The sequence below is a fragment of the Entelurus aequoreus genome, linkage group LG16 (genome assembly GCF_033978785.1).
Source record: "Entelurus aequoreus isolate RoL-2023_Sb linkage group LG16, RoL_Eaeq_v1.1, whole genome shotgun sequence".
Taxonomy (NCBI): domain Eukaryota; kingdom Metazoa; phylum Chordata; class Actinopteri; order Syngnathiformes; family Syngnathidae; genus Entelurus; species Entelurus aequoreus.
In genome coordinates, this window is record NC_084746.1 from 10,639,111 (window position 1) to 10,656,966 (window position 17,856).

Here is a 17,856-nt window from a genome sequence, read left to right on the forward strand (position 1 = left end):
TTTGAGCTCCGTGTGTAATGTTCTATATTCTCAATGGAACTTTAAAAATGTTGGTGTTGTTTACTGGCGTCATCTTGCAGTCGACACGTATCTCTTATGTGTGACTGCCATCTACTGGTCACACTTATCAATACAAAATGTACCAAATAAAATAGCTTTGAGGTTGGTAAGCACAACCAGAATCATTCCGTACATTAGGCGCACCGGGTTATAAGGCGCACCGTGGATTTTTGAGAAAATGAAAGGATTTTAAGTGCGCCTTATAGTCCGAAAAATACGGTAGGTTAGACATAATTGTTTAATACGATTAAAATGAAGAGTAAGATTACTAGTTGAGTGTGTGTAGTGGAAAAGTTGGGCCCAAAGGTCAGAATTGTTTTTATTTTAACGTATTCTTGTGTGTAGTTATTGTCAGGTTCAAACACTGATGACATCTATTAAACAAGACAAGAGGCAAAGAATTAAACAAAGACAGAATTCAATTTGGACTCAATATTGAGGAGAGTCGTCCGTACACTGTACCCTTGCACAGTATCTCAGCACGCTCTGCCAAATGATTGTACGCCTCCTTCTTTTATTTTGGACCCTCTCCGACCACATGGCCACCACTGTTTCCAAAGGACAAAGGTCGCAAAAAGTTTACAGAAAAGGTCGTAAACAATTCACAGAAAAGGTCAGTTCAAAAAGAGTTCGTAAAATAGTTCCAAAAGAGGTCCATAAAATAGTTCAAAAAGACGTTCGTAAACCAGTTCAAAAAGGAGGTTCAAAAAGAGGTCGTCTGGAAATTGGGCAGATCCTGTCTTTTCTCCACTTTGAAGTCCTTGGGTTAGAACAATATCTTTCTGTTGATTACCATACATGAAAGAACATAGGAACACCTTCATCTTGCTTCTCCCCCACCACCCCCCTACACAGTGGAGTTTTACGAGCCTTACTCTTGGTGGGTTTCAAAGACAGCTTTTGTCTTCTCACCAGACTCTCAATGTAACACAAAGTTTTTGTGATAATTTAGAAACAATTATTCTAACAGTTATTGTATAATGTCTAATATGCTTAGATGGGACAGTATGGTGATGTCATGTCAACGTCTGATAGTATTGTCCCAAATAGGAACAGATCTGTGTTAATTCCGTCTACGCGCGACATAACCCGTGTTAAAATGCCACTATCTCCACCAAACACTCCGACACGCTTCTGTTGACATTTGGAAGCGATCCTACTCCACCCCGTTCTGAAGCATTTGAGGGGATATGTTTGCCTTATTCCGGCGACTAATGAAAGTTCTGTCCTTGAGCCAGATGGGACGGCGCCGCGGTGTAAATGTCCGCCCGGCGACCGTCCTGAATGACCCGAGTCACTGTAGTACGCAGCCCTAATCCCTCTGGCTGTGCCGAGGTCTCCTCCGGCCTGGACTGGTAGAGATAGAGAAACCCACTCAGGATAATGGAGGGGAAGGAGGCCCTGACTCTATTACTTCCAAGCTGTGTGAGAAAATGAGGGATTATCCCTCATAATAAGATCACTTTGCAGCAGCGACACAGTGGACTCTTCACTCCTCTTTGGAATGACTTGTGCAGGTGTGGCCAGTGTCCGTTGATAGGTGTGAGATGCAGCTGCGTTGCGTCTGTGTGTCTGCATGCTCAATACCGTGTGTGTGTGTGTGTGTGTGTGTGTGTCCAGCATGCTCTGGCGAGATGAGACGCTTGCCTAATCATGTCAGTTTCTAACAGATCTTTGTCTCTGTCTCCTCCACGTCTTCAACCACCCCAATCCAATTCTAATCATCTTCCAGATTTATTGTCCTCGGGTGCTCGAAAAATGCCCTTTATGAATGTAGAGCCATTACGTTTTCTTTCTGCGAAATGCAGAGCTGATAACTTAGATGGAATTGTCTGTAGGTTCTTTGAGTAGAAGGGTTGCGATGCAGTGGAAGTTTCCTTTATTTTCCTGGGTTTGCTAGCCAATTACTGAAAACAACCTTAGTTATTTATTTTTTTGTTACCTTCAAATCCTGCGTTTCCTATTCTATGCTGCTTAAGGGAAATGTTTTCAACTCTACGAGACGCTTGCCTAATCATGTCAGTTTCTAACAGATCTTTGTCTCTGTCTCCTCATCGTCTTCAACCACCCAATCCAATTCTAACCATCTACCAGATTTATTGTCCTCGGGTACTCGAAAAATGTTCTGCAATTGATTAATGTAGAGCCATTACGTTTTTTTTTCTGCGAAATGCAGAGCTGATAACTTAGATGGAATTGTCTGTAGGTTCTTTGAGTAGAAGGGTTGCGATGCAGTGGAAGTTTATTTTATTGTCCTGGGTTTGCTAGTCAATTACTGAAAACAACCGTAGTTGTTTTTTTTTGTTACCTTCAAATCCTGCGTTTCCTATTCTATGCTGCTTAAGTGAAATGTTTTCAACTCTACGAGACGCTTGCCTAATCTTGTCAGTTTCTAAAAGATCTCTGTCTCTGTCTCCTCCACGTCTTCAACCACCCCAATCCAATTCTAACCATCTTCCAGATTTATTGTCCTCGGGTGCTCGAAAAATGCACTTTATGAATGTAGAGCCATTACGTTTTCTTTCTGCGAAATGCAGAGCTGATAATTTAGATGCAATTGTCTGTAGGTTCTTTGAGTAGAAGGGTTGCGATGCAGTATAAGTTTCCTTTATTTTCCTGGGTTTGCTAGCCAATTACTGAAAACAACTTTAGTTTGTTTTTTTTGTTACCTTCAAATCCTGCGTTTCCTATTCTATGCTGCTTAAGTGAAATGTTTTCAACTATGCGAGACGCTTCCCTCATCATGTCAGTTTCTAACAGATCTTTGTCTCTGTCTCCACCTCGTCTTCAACCACCCAATCCAATTTTAACCATCTACCAGATTTATTGTCCTCGGGTACTCGAAAAATGTTCTGCAATTTATGAATGTAGAGCCATTACTTTTTTTTTTTCTTCTGCGAAATGCAGAGCTGTTAACTTAGATAAAATTGTCTGTAGGTTCTTTGACTAGAAGGGTTGTGGCCCAATAAGTGATGCAGTGGAAATTTCCTTTATCTTCCTGGGTTTGCTAGCCAATTACTGAAAACAACCTTAGTTACCTTCAAATCCGAAGTGTGAAGCAACTGGGATGAGAATCAGCACCTCCAAGTCCGAGTCCATGGTTCTTGCCTGGGGAAGGGTGGAGTGCTATCTCCGGGTTGGGGAGGAGATCTTGTCCCAAGTGGAGGAGTTCAAGTGCCTCGGAGTCTTGTTCACGAGTGAGGGAAGAGTGGATCGTGAGATCGACAGGCGGATCGGTGCGGCGTCTTCAGTAATGCGGACGCTGTATCGATCCTTTGTGGTGAAGAAGGAGCTGAGCCGGAAGGCAAAGCTCTCAATTTACCGGTCGATCTACGTTCCCATCCTCACCTATGGTCATGAGCTTTGGGTTATGACCGAAAGGACAAGATCACGGGTACAAGGGGCCGAAATAAGTTTCCTCCGCCGGGTGGTGGGTCTCTCCCTTAGAGATAGGGTGAGAAGCTCTGTCATCCGGGAGGAACTCAAAGTAAAGCCGCTGCTCCTCCACATCGAGAGGAACCAGATGAGGTGGTTCGGGCATCTGGTCAAGATGCCACCCGAACGCCTCTTTAGGGAGGTGTTTAGGGCACGTCCGACCGGTAGGAGGCCACGGGGAAGACCCAGGACACTTTGGGAAGACTATGTCTCCCGGCTGGCCTGGGAACGCCTCGGGATCCCCCGGGAGGAGCTGGACGAAGTGGCTGGGGAGAGGGAAGTCTGGGCTTCTCTGCTTAGGCTGCTGCCCCCGCGGCCCCACCTCGGGTAAGCGGAAGAAAATGGACGGATGGATGGAAATCCTGCGTTTCCTATTCGATGCTGCTTAAGTGAAATGTTTTCAACTCTACCTTCCTCGTTCATTCTCCGCCATTCTAAAATGTCTCTCCATTGATCTCTTTGTCTTTTTGGCTGTTGTGACCCTCTTAGTTCTTTTTTTCTCCTACGTTCCAGTCTTTTTCTTTTTGTTCTTACTTCTGCTTTCTGAATGGGCCTGACTCTGGTATAGCTGTGTTTTTAAATAGATTCATGTTTTTTCTTCTTCCTCGCTCCTGTTCTCTTTCCCCCCTTTCCCCTCCATTCCCCCCAAACTTTTCTAACCCTGTCTTTATCTCTCTGCCCCTCCTCTCCTCCCCTTCTTTTTGCCTCCTCTCCCTCCGCATTCTGTCCGCGCCCTGATGCGTAGGAGCGACAGACACATGTACATAAGTTTATTGACCTATCAACATACAACCTCACTTTTTTGCCCGCACTTGTTCTTCTTCTCTCTCCGTTCTGCCTCTCTCATGCTGTCTCGTATTTGACTGACATGTCCGATTGACCACTCTGTGACCGTATTACAACCCTCTCCTGTCCACCTTCATTTGACTGAGGTTTTTGTGCACTGTACAGTATCTTCCTGTCGCAATGTGGCTGCCCTAAGCTTACATTGCCTCGTCATTGCGCGGAAGCGAAGCGGAGTCGCCGGCTCTCGCTTCCTCGCTGTCTTCTCTCCCTCTACCTGTTTCCCCGCTGTCTCCCGCCCACTCCCGCATTCCCTTCTTTACGTTTGTCCACCATTTTAGCCCTCTTGAATCGCCAGGCATGCGAAGGAACCTATGAGTTCGGTCTATCGGTCTCCAACAGCGTTAGCCATGCTCTGTATGGGCAAAGTAGGTCGGACACCTCTGGTCTAAGGATGTTCTCATACATCCTGGTCTTTGTAGTCATTCAATCCATGGCAACTGGACTGTACGGTTTGTCTGGGAAGACGTTAAGCCTCTCATCATTTCATGCTGGTAGACTTAGTTTGGTCAGATCAAGTCCTGTGACTTGATCAGGGGTCTGCAACCTGTCCCTTGAGGCACTGTCATGAGTCTTTCAGAGTTCTGCATCAGCCATTCAATTCTAGGGGCAGTGTTTTCTGGTGAGAAACCATGACACTCCTATTAGACAATGGTAACTAGTAGGGTTGTACGGTATACCGGTACTAGTACAGAACCTATGATTTCGGTCTATCGGTCTCCGGCAGCGTTGGCCATGCTCTGTATGGGCAAAGTAAGTCGGACACCTCTGGTCTATGGATGTTCTCATACATCCTGGTCTTTGTAGTCTCAGGGCATTCAATCCATGGCAACTGGACTGTATGGTTTGTCTGGGAAGACGTAAAGCCTTTCATCATTTCAAGCTCGTAGACTTAGTTTGGTCAGATCAAGTCCTGTGACTCGATCAGGGGTCTGCAACCTGTCCCTTGAGGCACCGTCATGAGTCTTTCAGAGTTCTGCATCAGCCATTCAATTCTAGGGGCAGAAACCATGACACTCCTAATAGACTATGGTAACTAGTAGGATTGTACGGTATACCGGTACTAGTACAGTATTGCAGGACTTATTAATCAAAAACGGTACTATACTCTGTTTGAAAAGTACCGGTTCCCCATATTTTTATTTTATTTTTAACGGCCATGACATTGCTGTTTTTACGAGCAGGTGAGCATGTTCGGCAGCGCACACACACAGAGTACTTACAAGCAGACACAGTGCGTAGACAGAAAAGGGAGAACGGACGCATTTTGGTGTAAAAAGTAAAGATAAAGGTGAAGTTATAACACTGAAACACCTTCAGGAAGAGGTGCTTTAAGACATGGCTGGCTAGCGAGCTAGCTAACATCCATCCGTAGTCAGCAGTGTTTTGGCTACTTCTAAATCACTAATCCTGGCCTTCATGGTGACAAAAAAAAGTAAGTTTCTTACAAGTATCATCCCTGCAGGACGAGGAATAGCTAAACATGCTTCACTACACACCGTAGCTCACCGGCAAACACCATTGGTGGATCTACACCTGTCATCCACTGTAATGATACCAAGTACAAGAGCGTATCTAGTCGATACTACTATGAATATGTCAATATTTTAGTCGTCTAATTGTCTAGTGGTGACAGGTGTGGGTCTTTACTGAGGGAAACTGTAGGGAAAAAACTAGAAAATAAACCAATAAGAAAGTAACATGCAAAATACTGGGAACTGGAACGTAATGGAAACTGTATGTGTAGCATCAATTTCAATATAGTGATCACATTTAATGGCTCCGAGCCAAGAACAGCTTCAGCTCTTTGATCGTGACTCTGTAGCTGGCGAGCAAGTCCTGACAAGTCCTGTGACTAGACCTGACCAGTCTAAGTCTGTGAGCATGATGGTACTGCATGACTGGCCTTTCCCCGCTTTGGAGCTTGCTGAAGAACAACTTCAGCTCTTTGATCGTGACGCTGTAGCTGGCGAGCAAGTCCTGACAAGTCCTGTGACTAGACCTGACCAATCAAAGTCTACGAGCATGAGCTGATGAAGCTCGGATGAGAGGCGAAACATCTTCTGAGAGAAACCGAACGGTCCAGTTGGGATCGATTTGAATGCCCCCAGGGTTAGGACTAGGCTCTAACCCTAACACCCTGAGCTAATTCATATATTAGGTGTTAAATTATTAGCCATTTATTTATTTTACCTAGACCTTTTAGACTATTCTATGCTTCTAACTTTATAGGGAATAGTTCGGGGAAGGCTATTGTTGTTCCAGCACGAGTGTTCCCAGTGCACAAAGCTAAGTCAATGAATTCATGCTTGGATGAGGTCCACTTTTGGTTCCTGGAAATAATGAGCCAGACCCTGTCTCACACCCAACGTCAGTGACCTCTTGTAGATTAAACATCTGCCGTTATAATCGCCAAAACTGCGGCCAAGTTCATATTTGCTTGCATGTTTACTTCCTGTAGAAGGCAAGGTGTCCCAATACTTGTGTCCATACAGTGTATTGATCTGACACCATCGGTATGCTCACGATGAGCCCAAAGTTCAGTGCAGCCATGGCCAAAAGTTCCAGCACATGCCAATCAGCATCGGGGTAATTACTTGAGAACTTGCAAAAAGGAGACCGTAGACATCATGCCCTGGTTCAAGAGCTTCTCACCTTCTTCTTGTTTGTCTGAGCAGCTCACTCTGGGTGGGGTGAGCTCACCACTTTGTGTGTCTTTCTGTTGTACTCGTCATACAGTATTTGGGACTAAACGTGAAATATCCCTTTGCAATTTCTGTAAGAAAACAAGACCCTGAAGTTCATTTTCCCCCTTCCTGTTACCTATTCTCTTCACCCTCTTTCCATCTGGCTCTCTCTTTCTGATTTCTCTCTCCCTCACCCGACCTCCTCTCTCTCTTTCTCTCTCCGCCTTTCCTATCCCCGCCCTCCCTGGACCTCTACCCCGACTCTCCTCCTTTACCAGTGCGCCGCGTTCCCCCTCGTTTCTCCATCCTTCCCTCCAACCACGAAATCATGCCGGGAGGGAGCGTCAACATCACCTGCGTGGCGGTGGGCTCCCCCATGCCGTACGTCAAGTGGATGGTGGGCAGCGAGGACCTGACCCCCGAGGACGAGATGCCCATCGGCCGTAACGTGCTGGAGCTCAACGGCGTGCGGGAGTCGGCCAACTACACCTGCGTGGCCATGAGTAGCCTGGGCATCATCGAGGCCACGGCTCAGGTCTTAGTCAAGAGTAAGAGACTCGCAACCCCGTCACCATTGGACCGCATCACCCAAGCGATCCTAATCAATCTTTCCTCCTAGCCTTGCCAAAACCTCCTGGCACGCCCATCGTCACAGAGACTACAGCCACCAGCGTAACCATCACCTGGGACTCTGGCAACCCCGACCCGGTCTCCTACTACATAATCCAGTACCGAGCCAAAGGCCCGGACAGCAAATACGAGACCGTGGACAGCATCACCACCACGCGCTACAGCATCGGCGGGCTGTACCCAAACACAGAGTATGAAATCCGAGTGTCAGCCTTCAATAGCATCGGCCAGGGACCGCCCTCTGTACGCGTGGAGGCCAGGACCGGCGAGCAGGCCCCGGCCAGCCCGCCTCGAAACGTCCAGGCCCACATTATTTCACAGAACACGGTGATGGTCCGCTGGGAGGAACCGGAGGAACCAAATGGGCAGGTGGGTTGACTCAAGTATCTTTTTAATCAGCAGATGCTCCGACCTCTAAATACTAAGAAAAAAATTTCCGATAATTCTTCTATTTACCGTATTTTCCGGGCTATAGAGCGCACCGATATTTAAGCTGCACCCAATCACATTTTTATAAAATAAATATGGTTACATATTGTATACAAGCCGGTACGAAGTAGTTTGTAAATATTTATTTCCATACCTTCATTGTTTCCAAACGGTGTCTGTAACGCGGCAGTAAAACGGCTGATCGAACAAAACAGAAGTCATGGTCATGGAGCTGCGGAAGCTAGCTCTTCAATCAGCTAAACAGACTCCGTAACACGGTGACGTTTTGGTGAATTTACAAAGCAAACGATACAAAAAGAATGGTAAGTTGATAATACTAACACGGACACTTTTAAACCTGTTAGCATAGTCGCTAATGGTAACGGCGCTAGCTCGATTACATTACGATTGATCAGCAGATGGTCCGACCTCTAAATACCAAGAAAAAAATTTCTGATAATTGTTCTATTTACCGTATTTTCCAGGCTATAAGTCGTCCGCGCAGACGTTTATAACGTTTACTAAACACTTTATTCATCCACGTGATTTGTCAATTGAACATGAAGATGTTAAAGGGTACTAAAAAAAATCTCAGTGTACTCAAAGGTACTTTAAATTTGGCAAGGCACCACCGTCCATGACAACATCTTGCCTATGGAATACCTCTCTGACCGTGTCAGTACAGTATTGGTAGGAGCAGATGTGTCTTCACCACCGTCCATGACAACATCTTGCCTATGGAATACCTCTCTGACCGTGTCAGTACAGTATTGGTAGGAGCAGATGTGTCTTCACCACCGTCCACGACAGCATCTTGCCTATGGAATACCTCTCTGACCGTGTCAGTACAGTATTGGTAGGAGCAGATGTGTCTTCACCACCGTCCATGACAACATCTTGCCTATGGAATACCTCTCTGACCGTGTCAGTACAGTATTGGTAGGAGCAGACGTGTCTTCACCACCGTCCATGACAACATCTTGCCTATGGAATACCTCTCTGACCGTGTCAGTACAGTATTGATAGGAGCAGATGTGTCTTCACCACCGTCCATGACAACATCTTGCCTATGGAATACCTCTCTGACCGTGTCAGTACAGTATTGGTAGGAGCAGATGCGTCTTCACCACCGTCCATGACAGCATCTTGCCTATGGAATACCTCTCTGACCGTGTCAGTACAGTATTGGTAGGAGCAGATGTGTCTTCACCACCGTCCATGACAGCATCTTGCCTATGGAATACCTCTCTGACCGTGTCAGTACAGTATTGGTAGGAGCAGATGTGTCTACACTAAAACCTGTCCTGAGATGAAATATTCAAGTTACTTAGTAAAAGAATGTCAGTCATCCATATGAGAAGAAAGTCCTCTATAGTCTTTGTAAAGATGTTATATTGAATTAGGACTGAAGAAGTTTTATTTAACATATAAATATTTAAATTCTGCTCATGGAGGAACAGTCAGGGGATTGTTTTAAAATTGCAATTACTTCCATGTGACATTACCAGCAGTGACATTGGTGGGGACTAAAAAAAAAAAAAAACAGATTTATCCCCCTCTGAAATTACATTTGCTTTTACTGACAACAGACTAACACGGTTTTAGATTTGCACCGAGACTTTAAGGAGATTAAAACATTAAAGCCTTCATAAAAGTCCCTACTGGGGGCTGTTTTTGCAGTGTGCAGGTTCATGGCCTTTGGAGGGATTGTGGCCCCGCCCTTCTAACACCATCACTGCTCTCTAAAGGAAGACTTTCTGCTTTAAATGAAGAGCACTCCCTCTGACGCGGTCCTCCCTTTCCTTTCTGGCCTTCTAGAATATTCACAGAAGTGCATTTGAGGATTAATCAGTGGCGGGCCGTGAGTTTCCCACCTAGGCTTTCAGTGACGTCTTAGTCCCACTTCAATAAATACCTCTCAAAATACAATCATGTTTAGTATGTCCATGGCTTGAAAAATACCATACAGAAACACATTTACACACCACTGGGCATTGAAACACCTCAATGTGTCACTAGTGTACAAAACGGGAAATTTTTTGCCGCATTTAAAAATCAATAAACTCGCATCGGACATGATACTGTAAAAATCGGACGCGCATCGGACATGGTACTGTACAAACTAAAATAATTGTAAAAAAAAAAACATATTTCAGGGGTGTCCAAAGTGAGGCCCGGGGGCCATTTGCGGCCCACAGCTAATTGTTTACCGGCCCGCCACACATTCTGGAAATACTATTGTATAAATAAAAAAGAACATTAAAAAAAGTGGAATGAGGTGAAATCTAACGAGAAAAAGTTGCAATGTTGACACAAAAGCTGCCATGCAGGCTGTTTTTTATTTCTTTGGTCTTTCTTCATTTTTCTTTTTTTTGCCATTGCTCAAAAACAAAAAATAATGACAAAAAAATCCATGTTATAATGAATTATTTTCAGGGCTCCAATTACTTCAAATATTTCACTTTAAAATGTTTTATGTGGTAAATATTGCATATATTGTGTAGTAGCCATATAAAAACATCAAAGTTTTCTTTGACAAAAGCGCATAAAAAAAAACAAAATAATAGTTCCAGCATAAAATGGACAGATATATCTGAAGTTGATCTCGTAACTTAAGTGTTGAAAGTAAAAGAAAAACCTAATAAAAATGTATCACTTTATGAGACGGGCACCTTTTGGATCCCAAATATATTTAGTGATTTTTTTATTTATCTTTTCACTGTGATTACTCAAAAATATGAAATAATTAAAATCAATGGTGTCCTGCATTATTGATCTTTTAGGGCTCTAATTACTAAATACTGCATATTTCAGTTTTACTATAAAAAAAACTAAATTGTTTTTGACAGAAAAGCCCTAAAACATTTTTTTTAAATTTGTATTACTTTATATCAACTTGAAGTTGATATAGAGATTTACTGTAAGCGCTAAATAATTAAAAAAATAATAATAATCTGACTTATTTTTAACATTTTAATGACTGAGACCCTTTATGGTCCCCGGGACCCCTAAAGGTAAAATAGATAAAAAAATGCATATATTTTGTTATGGTTTGAAAATGAAAAATATCAAAATGGCCCCCACATGCTTTAATTTAAAGTTTGGACACCCCTGACATATTTGAACTCACAATTGGTAAAGCCATTGGTACCGTTGGTTAATTCGAGTGGAAGTGGCAGGCGAACCATTTTTCCGCCAGGACAGTGTAACTCATTTCCGGGGTCGGCCGACCTCGTCTCACAAGATCTAGTCTCTCTTTAAATATCCTTCTTGAAAATGCCCTTGCAAATATATATCTGCCACCTAAACAACGTTTTGCTCGGCTTCTTTGTGGCTTCAAAAAGTGAGTGCCGCTTATTTCTCCACTGGCCGGGTATAAAAATAAAAATATTGAATGTGAAATAATATATTTGAACTCACAATTGGTAAAGCCATTGGTACCGTTGGTTGAGTCGAGTGGAAGTGGCAGGCAAACTCTTTCACCACCAGGACAGCGTAACTCGTTTTCGGGTTCCGCCGACCTCGTCTCACAAGAACTAGTCTCTCATCCACCCCGGGGCCTTGCCACCGAGGGTTAGTCCCTCTTTAAATATCCTTCTTGAAAATGCCCTTGCAAATATATATCTGCCACCTCAACAACGTTTTGCTCTGCTTCTTTGTGGGTTCAAAAAGTGAGTGCCGCTTATTTCTCCGCTGGCCGGGTATGGCTCCGATATCCTTCTTGAAAATGCCCTTGCAAATATATATCTGCCACCTAAACAACGTTTTGCTCTGCTTCTTTGTGGGTTCAAAAAGTGAGTGCCGCTTATTTCTCCGCTGGCCGGGTATGGCTCCGATATCCTTCTTGAAAATGCCCTTGCAAATATATATCTGCCACCTAAACAACGTTTTGCTCTGCGTCTTTGTTGGTTCAAAAAGTAAGTGCCGCTGATTTCTCCGCTGGCCGGGTATGGCTCCGGTGCCACTTTCTACTTTCGTAAAGTTAAGTAAGTTAAGCATATTTAGGAGTGACCACAACACTTTACAAAGCATGGACAAATCCGCACGACCATCTGGAGTGAAATAAAACCATATTTCACCTTGGCTGCGATAAATCCTCGTTGTTTCTATGCTGTATGACGGTGTTATGGATTATTGTGCATGCAGGACAGTGAGATTAAGTGGGCGAGCATTTATGGCAGCTCCAGTCCAGGATGACCTTAAAAAGTCAACACGCCATCTGTCAATCTGTAGGTGAAGGGCTACCGCGTGTACTACACCATGGACCCCTCCCGGCCCATGAACGAATGGAAGATCCATAATGTCCAGGACAGTGTGATCACCACCATACAGAGCCTGGTCACCTCGGAGACCTACACCATCCAAGTCCTGGCTTTCACCTCGGTGGGAGACGGGCCCTTCTCCGACCCGGTCCATGTTAAAGTCATGCCAGGAGGTCAGTGCAAGTAGACCACCTCCATCTTGTCCTGTTGGTTATTAGTACACACTAGGGTTGTACGGTACTAGTATAGTACCGCAGTACTAATGAATCATATTGATCCTGTAACTACTTGGTATCGGATCGATACCTAAATGTGTGGTATCATCCAAAACTAATGTAAAGTATCAAAGAAGAGAAGAATAAGTGATTATTACATTTGAACAGAAGTGTAGATAGAACATGTTAAAACAGAAAATAAGCAGATATTAACAGTAAATGAACAAGTGGATTAATAATCCATTTTTACAGTTTGTCCTTTATAATTTCTACAAAATAATAGGTATATAAATGACACAATATGTTACTGCAGACTAATTAGGAGACTTTGTTTTTTTACTTACTACTAAAAGACAACTATTTTATTTAAGGACTAAATGACAATAATAAACATATGTTTCATGTACACTAACATTTTTTGTTCAAATAAAGCCAATAATGACCTTTTTTTTGTGGTCCCCTTTATTTAGAAAAGTATCAAAATACATTTTGGTGACGGTACTGGTACCAAAATATTGATATCGGGACAACCCCAGTTTGAACTAAACACTACTTTGTATGCCAACAGTGGAGGTATGCATGTGCATGTATGAGCCAGTCTGCCCCACAACAAGAGAACTTATTGACTACAATGTGCTGCAACGAACGATTATTTTGATAGTCGATTAGTCAACAATTATGTTAACGATTAATTGACTAATGATAAAGCGTTTACATATTTAACCTCTTAAGGCCCAAGCTGTTTGTTTACATGCTTTTTTAAATTTATCTTTGCTATTTGGGTTTATTGGACCCTAATTAGAATAAAAACTAAGAATCATATTTTTATTTTTTATATTTTTTATGATGTACTTAGTCCATAAGTACACAAACGTGTATTTCATGTTTAGTGACATGCTAATTCTAATTTTTCACTTTTTTTTTTCCAAATTCCATTGTATGTTATACTCTTCTGACACCACCAGATGGCAGTATAAGTGTCCACATAAGTGGCCATAAGACCCCGATTCAGTAGTGTACACAATTTTGGAAATAAGAGCTAAAATGTGCTGTCCACGCATGTGGCCACTAAGCTTTTAGAGATGCTAATGGCTCTACATTTTCCATCATCGACAAAGACGACTAATTCATTCATCAATCAATCAATCAATGTTTATTTATATAGCCCTAAATCACAAGTGTCTCAAAGGGCTGCACAAGCCACAACGACATCTGCGGTTCAGATCCCACATCAGGGCAAACCTTGGAGAGGACCGCAGATGTGGGTGACCCCCGCCCCTATAGGGGAGACCGGTGCAATGGACGTTGAGTGGGTCTAGCATAATAGTGTGAGAGTCCAGTCCATAGTGGATCTAACATAATAGTGAGAGTCCAGTCCATAGTGGATCTAACATAATAGTGTGAGAGTCCAGTCCATAGTGGATCTAACATAATAGTGTGAGAGTCCAGTCCATAGTGGATCTAACATAATAGTGTGAGAGTCCAGTCCATAGTGGATCTAACATAATAGTGAGTGTCCAGTCCATAGTGGATCTAACATAATAGTGTAAAGGTCCAGTCCATAGTGGATCTAACATAATAGTGTGAGAGTCCAGTCCATAGTGGATCTAACATAATAGTGTAAGAGTCCAGTCCATAGTGGATCTAACATAATATTGTGAGAGTCCAGTCCATAGTGGATCTAACATAATATTGTGAGAGTTCAGTCCATAGTGGATCTAACATAATAGTGAGAATCCAGTCCATAGTGGATCTAACATAATAGTGAGAGTTCAGTCCATAGTGGATCTAACATAATAGTGTGAGAGTCCAGTCCATAGTGGATCTTACATAATAGTGAGAGTCCAGTCCATAGTGGATCTAACATAATAGTGAGAGTCCAGTCCATAGTGGATCAAACATAATAGTGAGAGTCCAGTCCATAGTGGGGCCAGCAGGAAACCGTCCTGAGCGGAGACAGGTCAGCAGCGCAGAGATGTCCCCAACCGATGCACAGGCAAGCGGTCCACCCCTGGTCCCGACTCTGGACAGCCAGCACTTCATCCATGGCCACCGGACCTGTGTCCCCCCCCCTCCACAAGGTAGAGGGGGGCAGAGCAGAAAATAAAATAAACGGCAGATCAACAGATCTAAAAAGGGGGTCTATTTAAAGGCTGGAGTATACAAATGAGTTGTAAACATTTGAGATAAAGGGAGAGACACACAGTCACCACATTTGTACAAGTTTTATTTTTTTGTTATTCAATGGTTTTTCTCACCTTTATTCAAGTGCTGCCACTCACAACTTTTTTCGGCCCCCTGGTGGCTTGTTTTGCAGCCTTCCTAAAAAAAAAAAAAAAAGCACTGAAAAATGTCTGAAAGGCTGTTTGCAGTAAAACGAATAAAATAGTAAACAATTGTATTTAATTTTAACAAAAAACATGGATAATTTCACAGCTTGAATGCCTTTCGGCAATTAAACACTAAACATGGGTATGACATTGTGTGAAAATATTTTGTTTAGTTTTTACTTCAAACAGTTGAATTCTTGGTTTTCCTGAGAGTATTTGTACCTTTTGTGTTTTAAATGAAGCTTGACTCTCCGGGAAAGTAGGACCTGATGATGTTGTGTCTGCTGAGAAGAGTCAGTCTGAATACAAAGTCCGTTTGTTCCCAAATGATTAGCACCAGGATAATATTCCACATCAATAATTAGTAACCGCTGCTGTGTATTGAATATGAAATGTAGAGAAAATAATGTTCTTCCCTGCCCTTGAGGCGGTGTCATAGCAGGCTCGCGGCTTCATCAGCTGACAAGTGCGTCCTTCGCAATGAGTCACGTTCGCACGCCGCCTCAGAACTTTGCGGGGAGTTCGGCGTGAAAAGGAAACAGGGATTAACGGCGACAGCGCTAGCAAAACGTAGGTTTAACGTGGCGCCGGGCAGGAGGAGATTAATGCTCACTAATCTGTGATGGCATTACAAGTTTGAATTTTCTCTCGAGACTAAAGACACGTGTACCTGATTTTGAATTTTTTTTTTTTTTTTGTCCAACACACCCTAAAAGTATGGGTTATGCAAAAAATATTAGAGCGTGGTGGTGACAAAAATCAGCTAGAATTAAGAAAACAGGTTTGACGTACGGGTAAAAGCTTCTTTATGCGTAGAATTGTTCATTCCGAGCAAAATGCATGTTTCTGAATTATTACTGGTGAGAATATATGAATATAACGTGAGTACATGTATTTAGAATGTTCTTGGTGTTAAATATTATGTTTATAATTTTCCCGAAGGAATTAATAAAGTACTCAAACACTGATGACATCTATTAAACGAGACAAGAAGCAAGGAATTAAACAGAGACAGAATTCAATTTAGCTCAATTGAGGAGAAACGTCTGGGCTGTACTCTTTGCACAGGCTTCCACCACGCTCTGACGAAACATTGCACGCCTCCTCTTTTATTTGGACTTTCCCTGATTACATGGCAACAGCTGTTTCTAAGGGAAGGGGGGTCGTAAACAGCCGTCGCCTTTGGTTACAAAACAGTTCAACGGGTTCAGGTCCTGCCTCCTCTCCGCTTTGTACATCTCGGGTCAAGGCAAAATCTTCCTGTGGATTACAATACATCAAAGAAACCCACACCTTCATGTCGCTTCCCATCCCACACAGTGGAGTTTTACAAGCCTTTTGTTTGGTAAGATCAAAGTCAGCTTTTGTCTGCTCACCGGGAACTCATTGAACCACAAAGTTTTGTGATAACTTACATACAATTATTCTAACAGTACTATATATCTATCTAAAAGTGAAAATCAAAGGCGATGCGTATAGTACCTTCCAATAAAGACCTAAAAACTGAATAGTGTACCAATGAACAACCACGTAAAAGACTAAATGCAGGATGAAAAAACAGAACTAAAATACTGGGCACGACAAGTCTTCCTCTCAGGGAATAAAACACACTGGTCACTCCCAAGTTCTTTCGGACGACATATATGTTGAGGAAAAAGGACCACCAAGACAGAATAGCAAGTTTTACTAAAGCTTTAGGAGACCAGCCCTTACCACGCAACCATAACATCGCCAAGAGAGATCTAAAAGTAAGACAAAATAAGTTAACTCTTATAGTGAGAAGGCAGCGCCCCCCCTTTACAGAGAGGGATGCACCTGCTGATAAGAAGAGGGACCGTGTCCTTTCCCCGGAACGGAACTTTAGGAGACCAGCCCTTATAACGCAACCACGGCATCGCCAAGAGAGATCGAAAAGTAAGACAAAAGAAGTTAACTCTTATAGTGAGAAGACAGCCCCCTTACAGAGAGGGATGTACCTGCTGATAAGAAGAGGGACCATGTCCTCAAACCTCCCTTTTGAGGACTGATTAATCATGTTTGTGCAAGACATCGGGCGCTCAAGGACCAAATATGGAATATGAATATCTCCAGAGTGGAAAAGTACGAGTAGCATGATCCCACAATACAATGTTATACTAAAGCATCAAAGTATATCAAAAATATATACATTCTACACGGCACACAATAAATATTTGCATATTGCTATATATGAATATATATGGGTATGTCAATATATGAATAGTTTATTTGCAAAACCAGATATATTTGTATCCAGCTCTCGTCTGATAAATAGAATAGAATAAATATGTATTATCCACCAAACTGCAAAATTGTTTGTGACTCACCAACACAGGAAATAGCACTAAAATACATCGTCATATATAAAACATATAATAGACTTAAGATCTAAAAAAAAAAAAAAACCTTGTAAAACATAGATGTTTATTACCTAAGTGCACAATAGAGAAATTGGTTTTGTAAAATATATATATATATATAAAAATAGCCATAGAACACAACATATATCTTAGTTCTTGCCAACGAAGCCTCATACTTAGACGTGTATTCTCGTACGAAATACGAGAATACACTTATTTTGTATTTGCAAAGATACACGTACACAAAATACATACAAAATACACATATTTTGTATGTGCAAAGGTACACGTACCTTTGCACATACAACATTGTGTGTAGTGTTTCTTGTAGGTATTGTTACTGAAATGTCCCAGTATCGACATCCCACGGTGCGATACTGTCACGGTATTAAGACCACGGTGCCGTAAAAAATTAAAAATGTTATAGTGTGTAAAAGTTTGGTGGCAATTACACTTACTGTAATTGTACACAAAAATAATGCTCAAATGTTATCATTTGTATTACGAAAAGTACTTAAATGTGTTTTTAAGTGCTAATAATTGTGCAGGAACATCCACTGTTACAAGTACATTATTAAACTTAACTT

At 42.4% G+C, this 17,856-nt stretch overlaps 1 protein-coding gene across 1 annotated transcript in view; it reads left to right on the top strand.

The window, feature by feature from the left end:
• Positions 1-17,856, top strand: part of LOC133630591 (receptor-type tyrosine-protein phosphatase S-like) — a 375,093-nt gene that overhangs the window by 223,769 nt on the left and 133,468 nt on the right. Inside the window, exons 7-10 of the mRNA XM_062022176.1 lie at positions 4,241-4,255; positions 7,304-7,573; positions 7,645-8,024; positions 12,318-12,519. Coding sequence (XP_061878160.1) covers positions 4,241-4,255; positions 7,304-7,573; positions 7,645-8,024; positions 12,318-12,519 — 867 coding nt within the window. The remainder of the gene's footprint in view (positions 1-4,240; positions 4,256-7,303; positions 7,574-7,644; positions 8,025-12,317; positions 12,520-17,856) is intronic.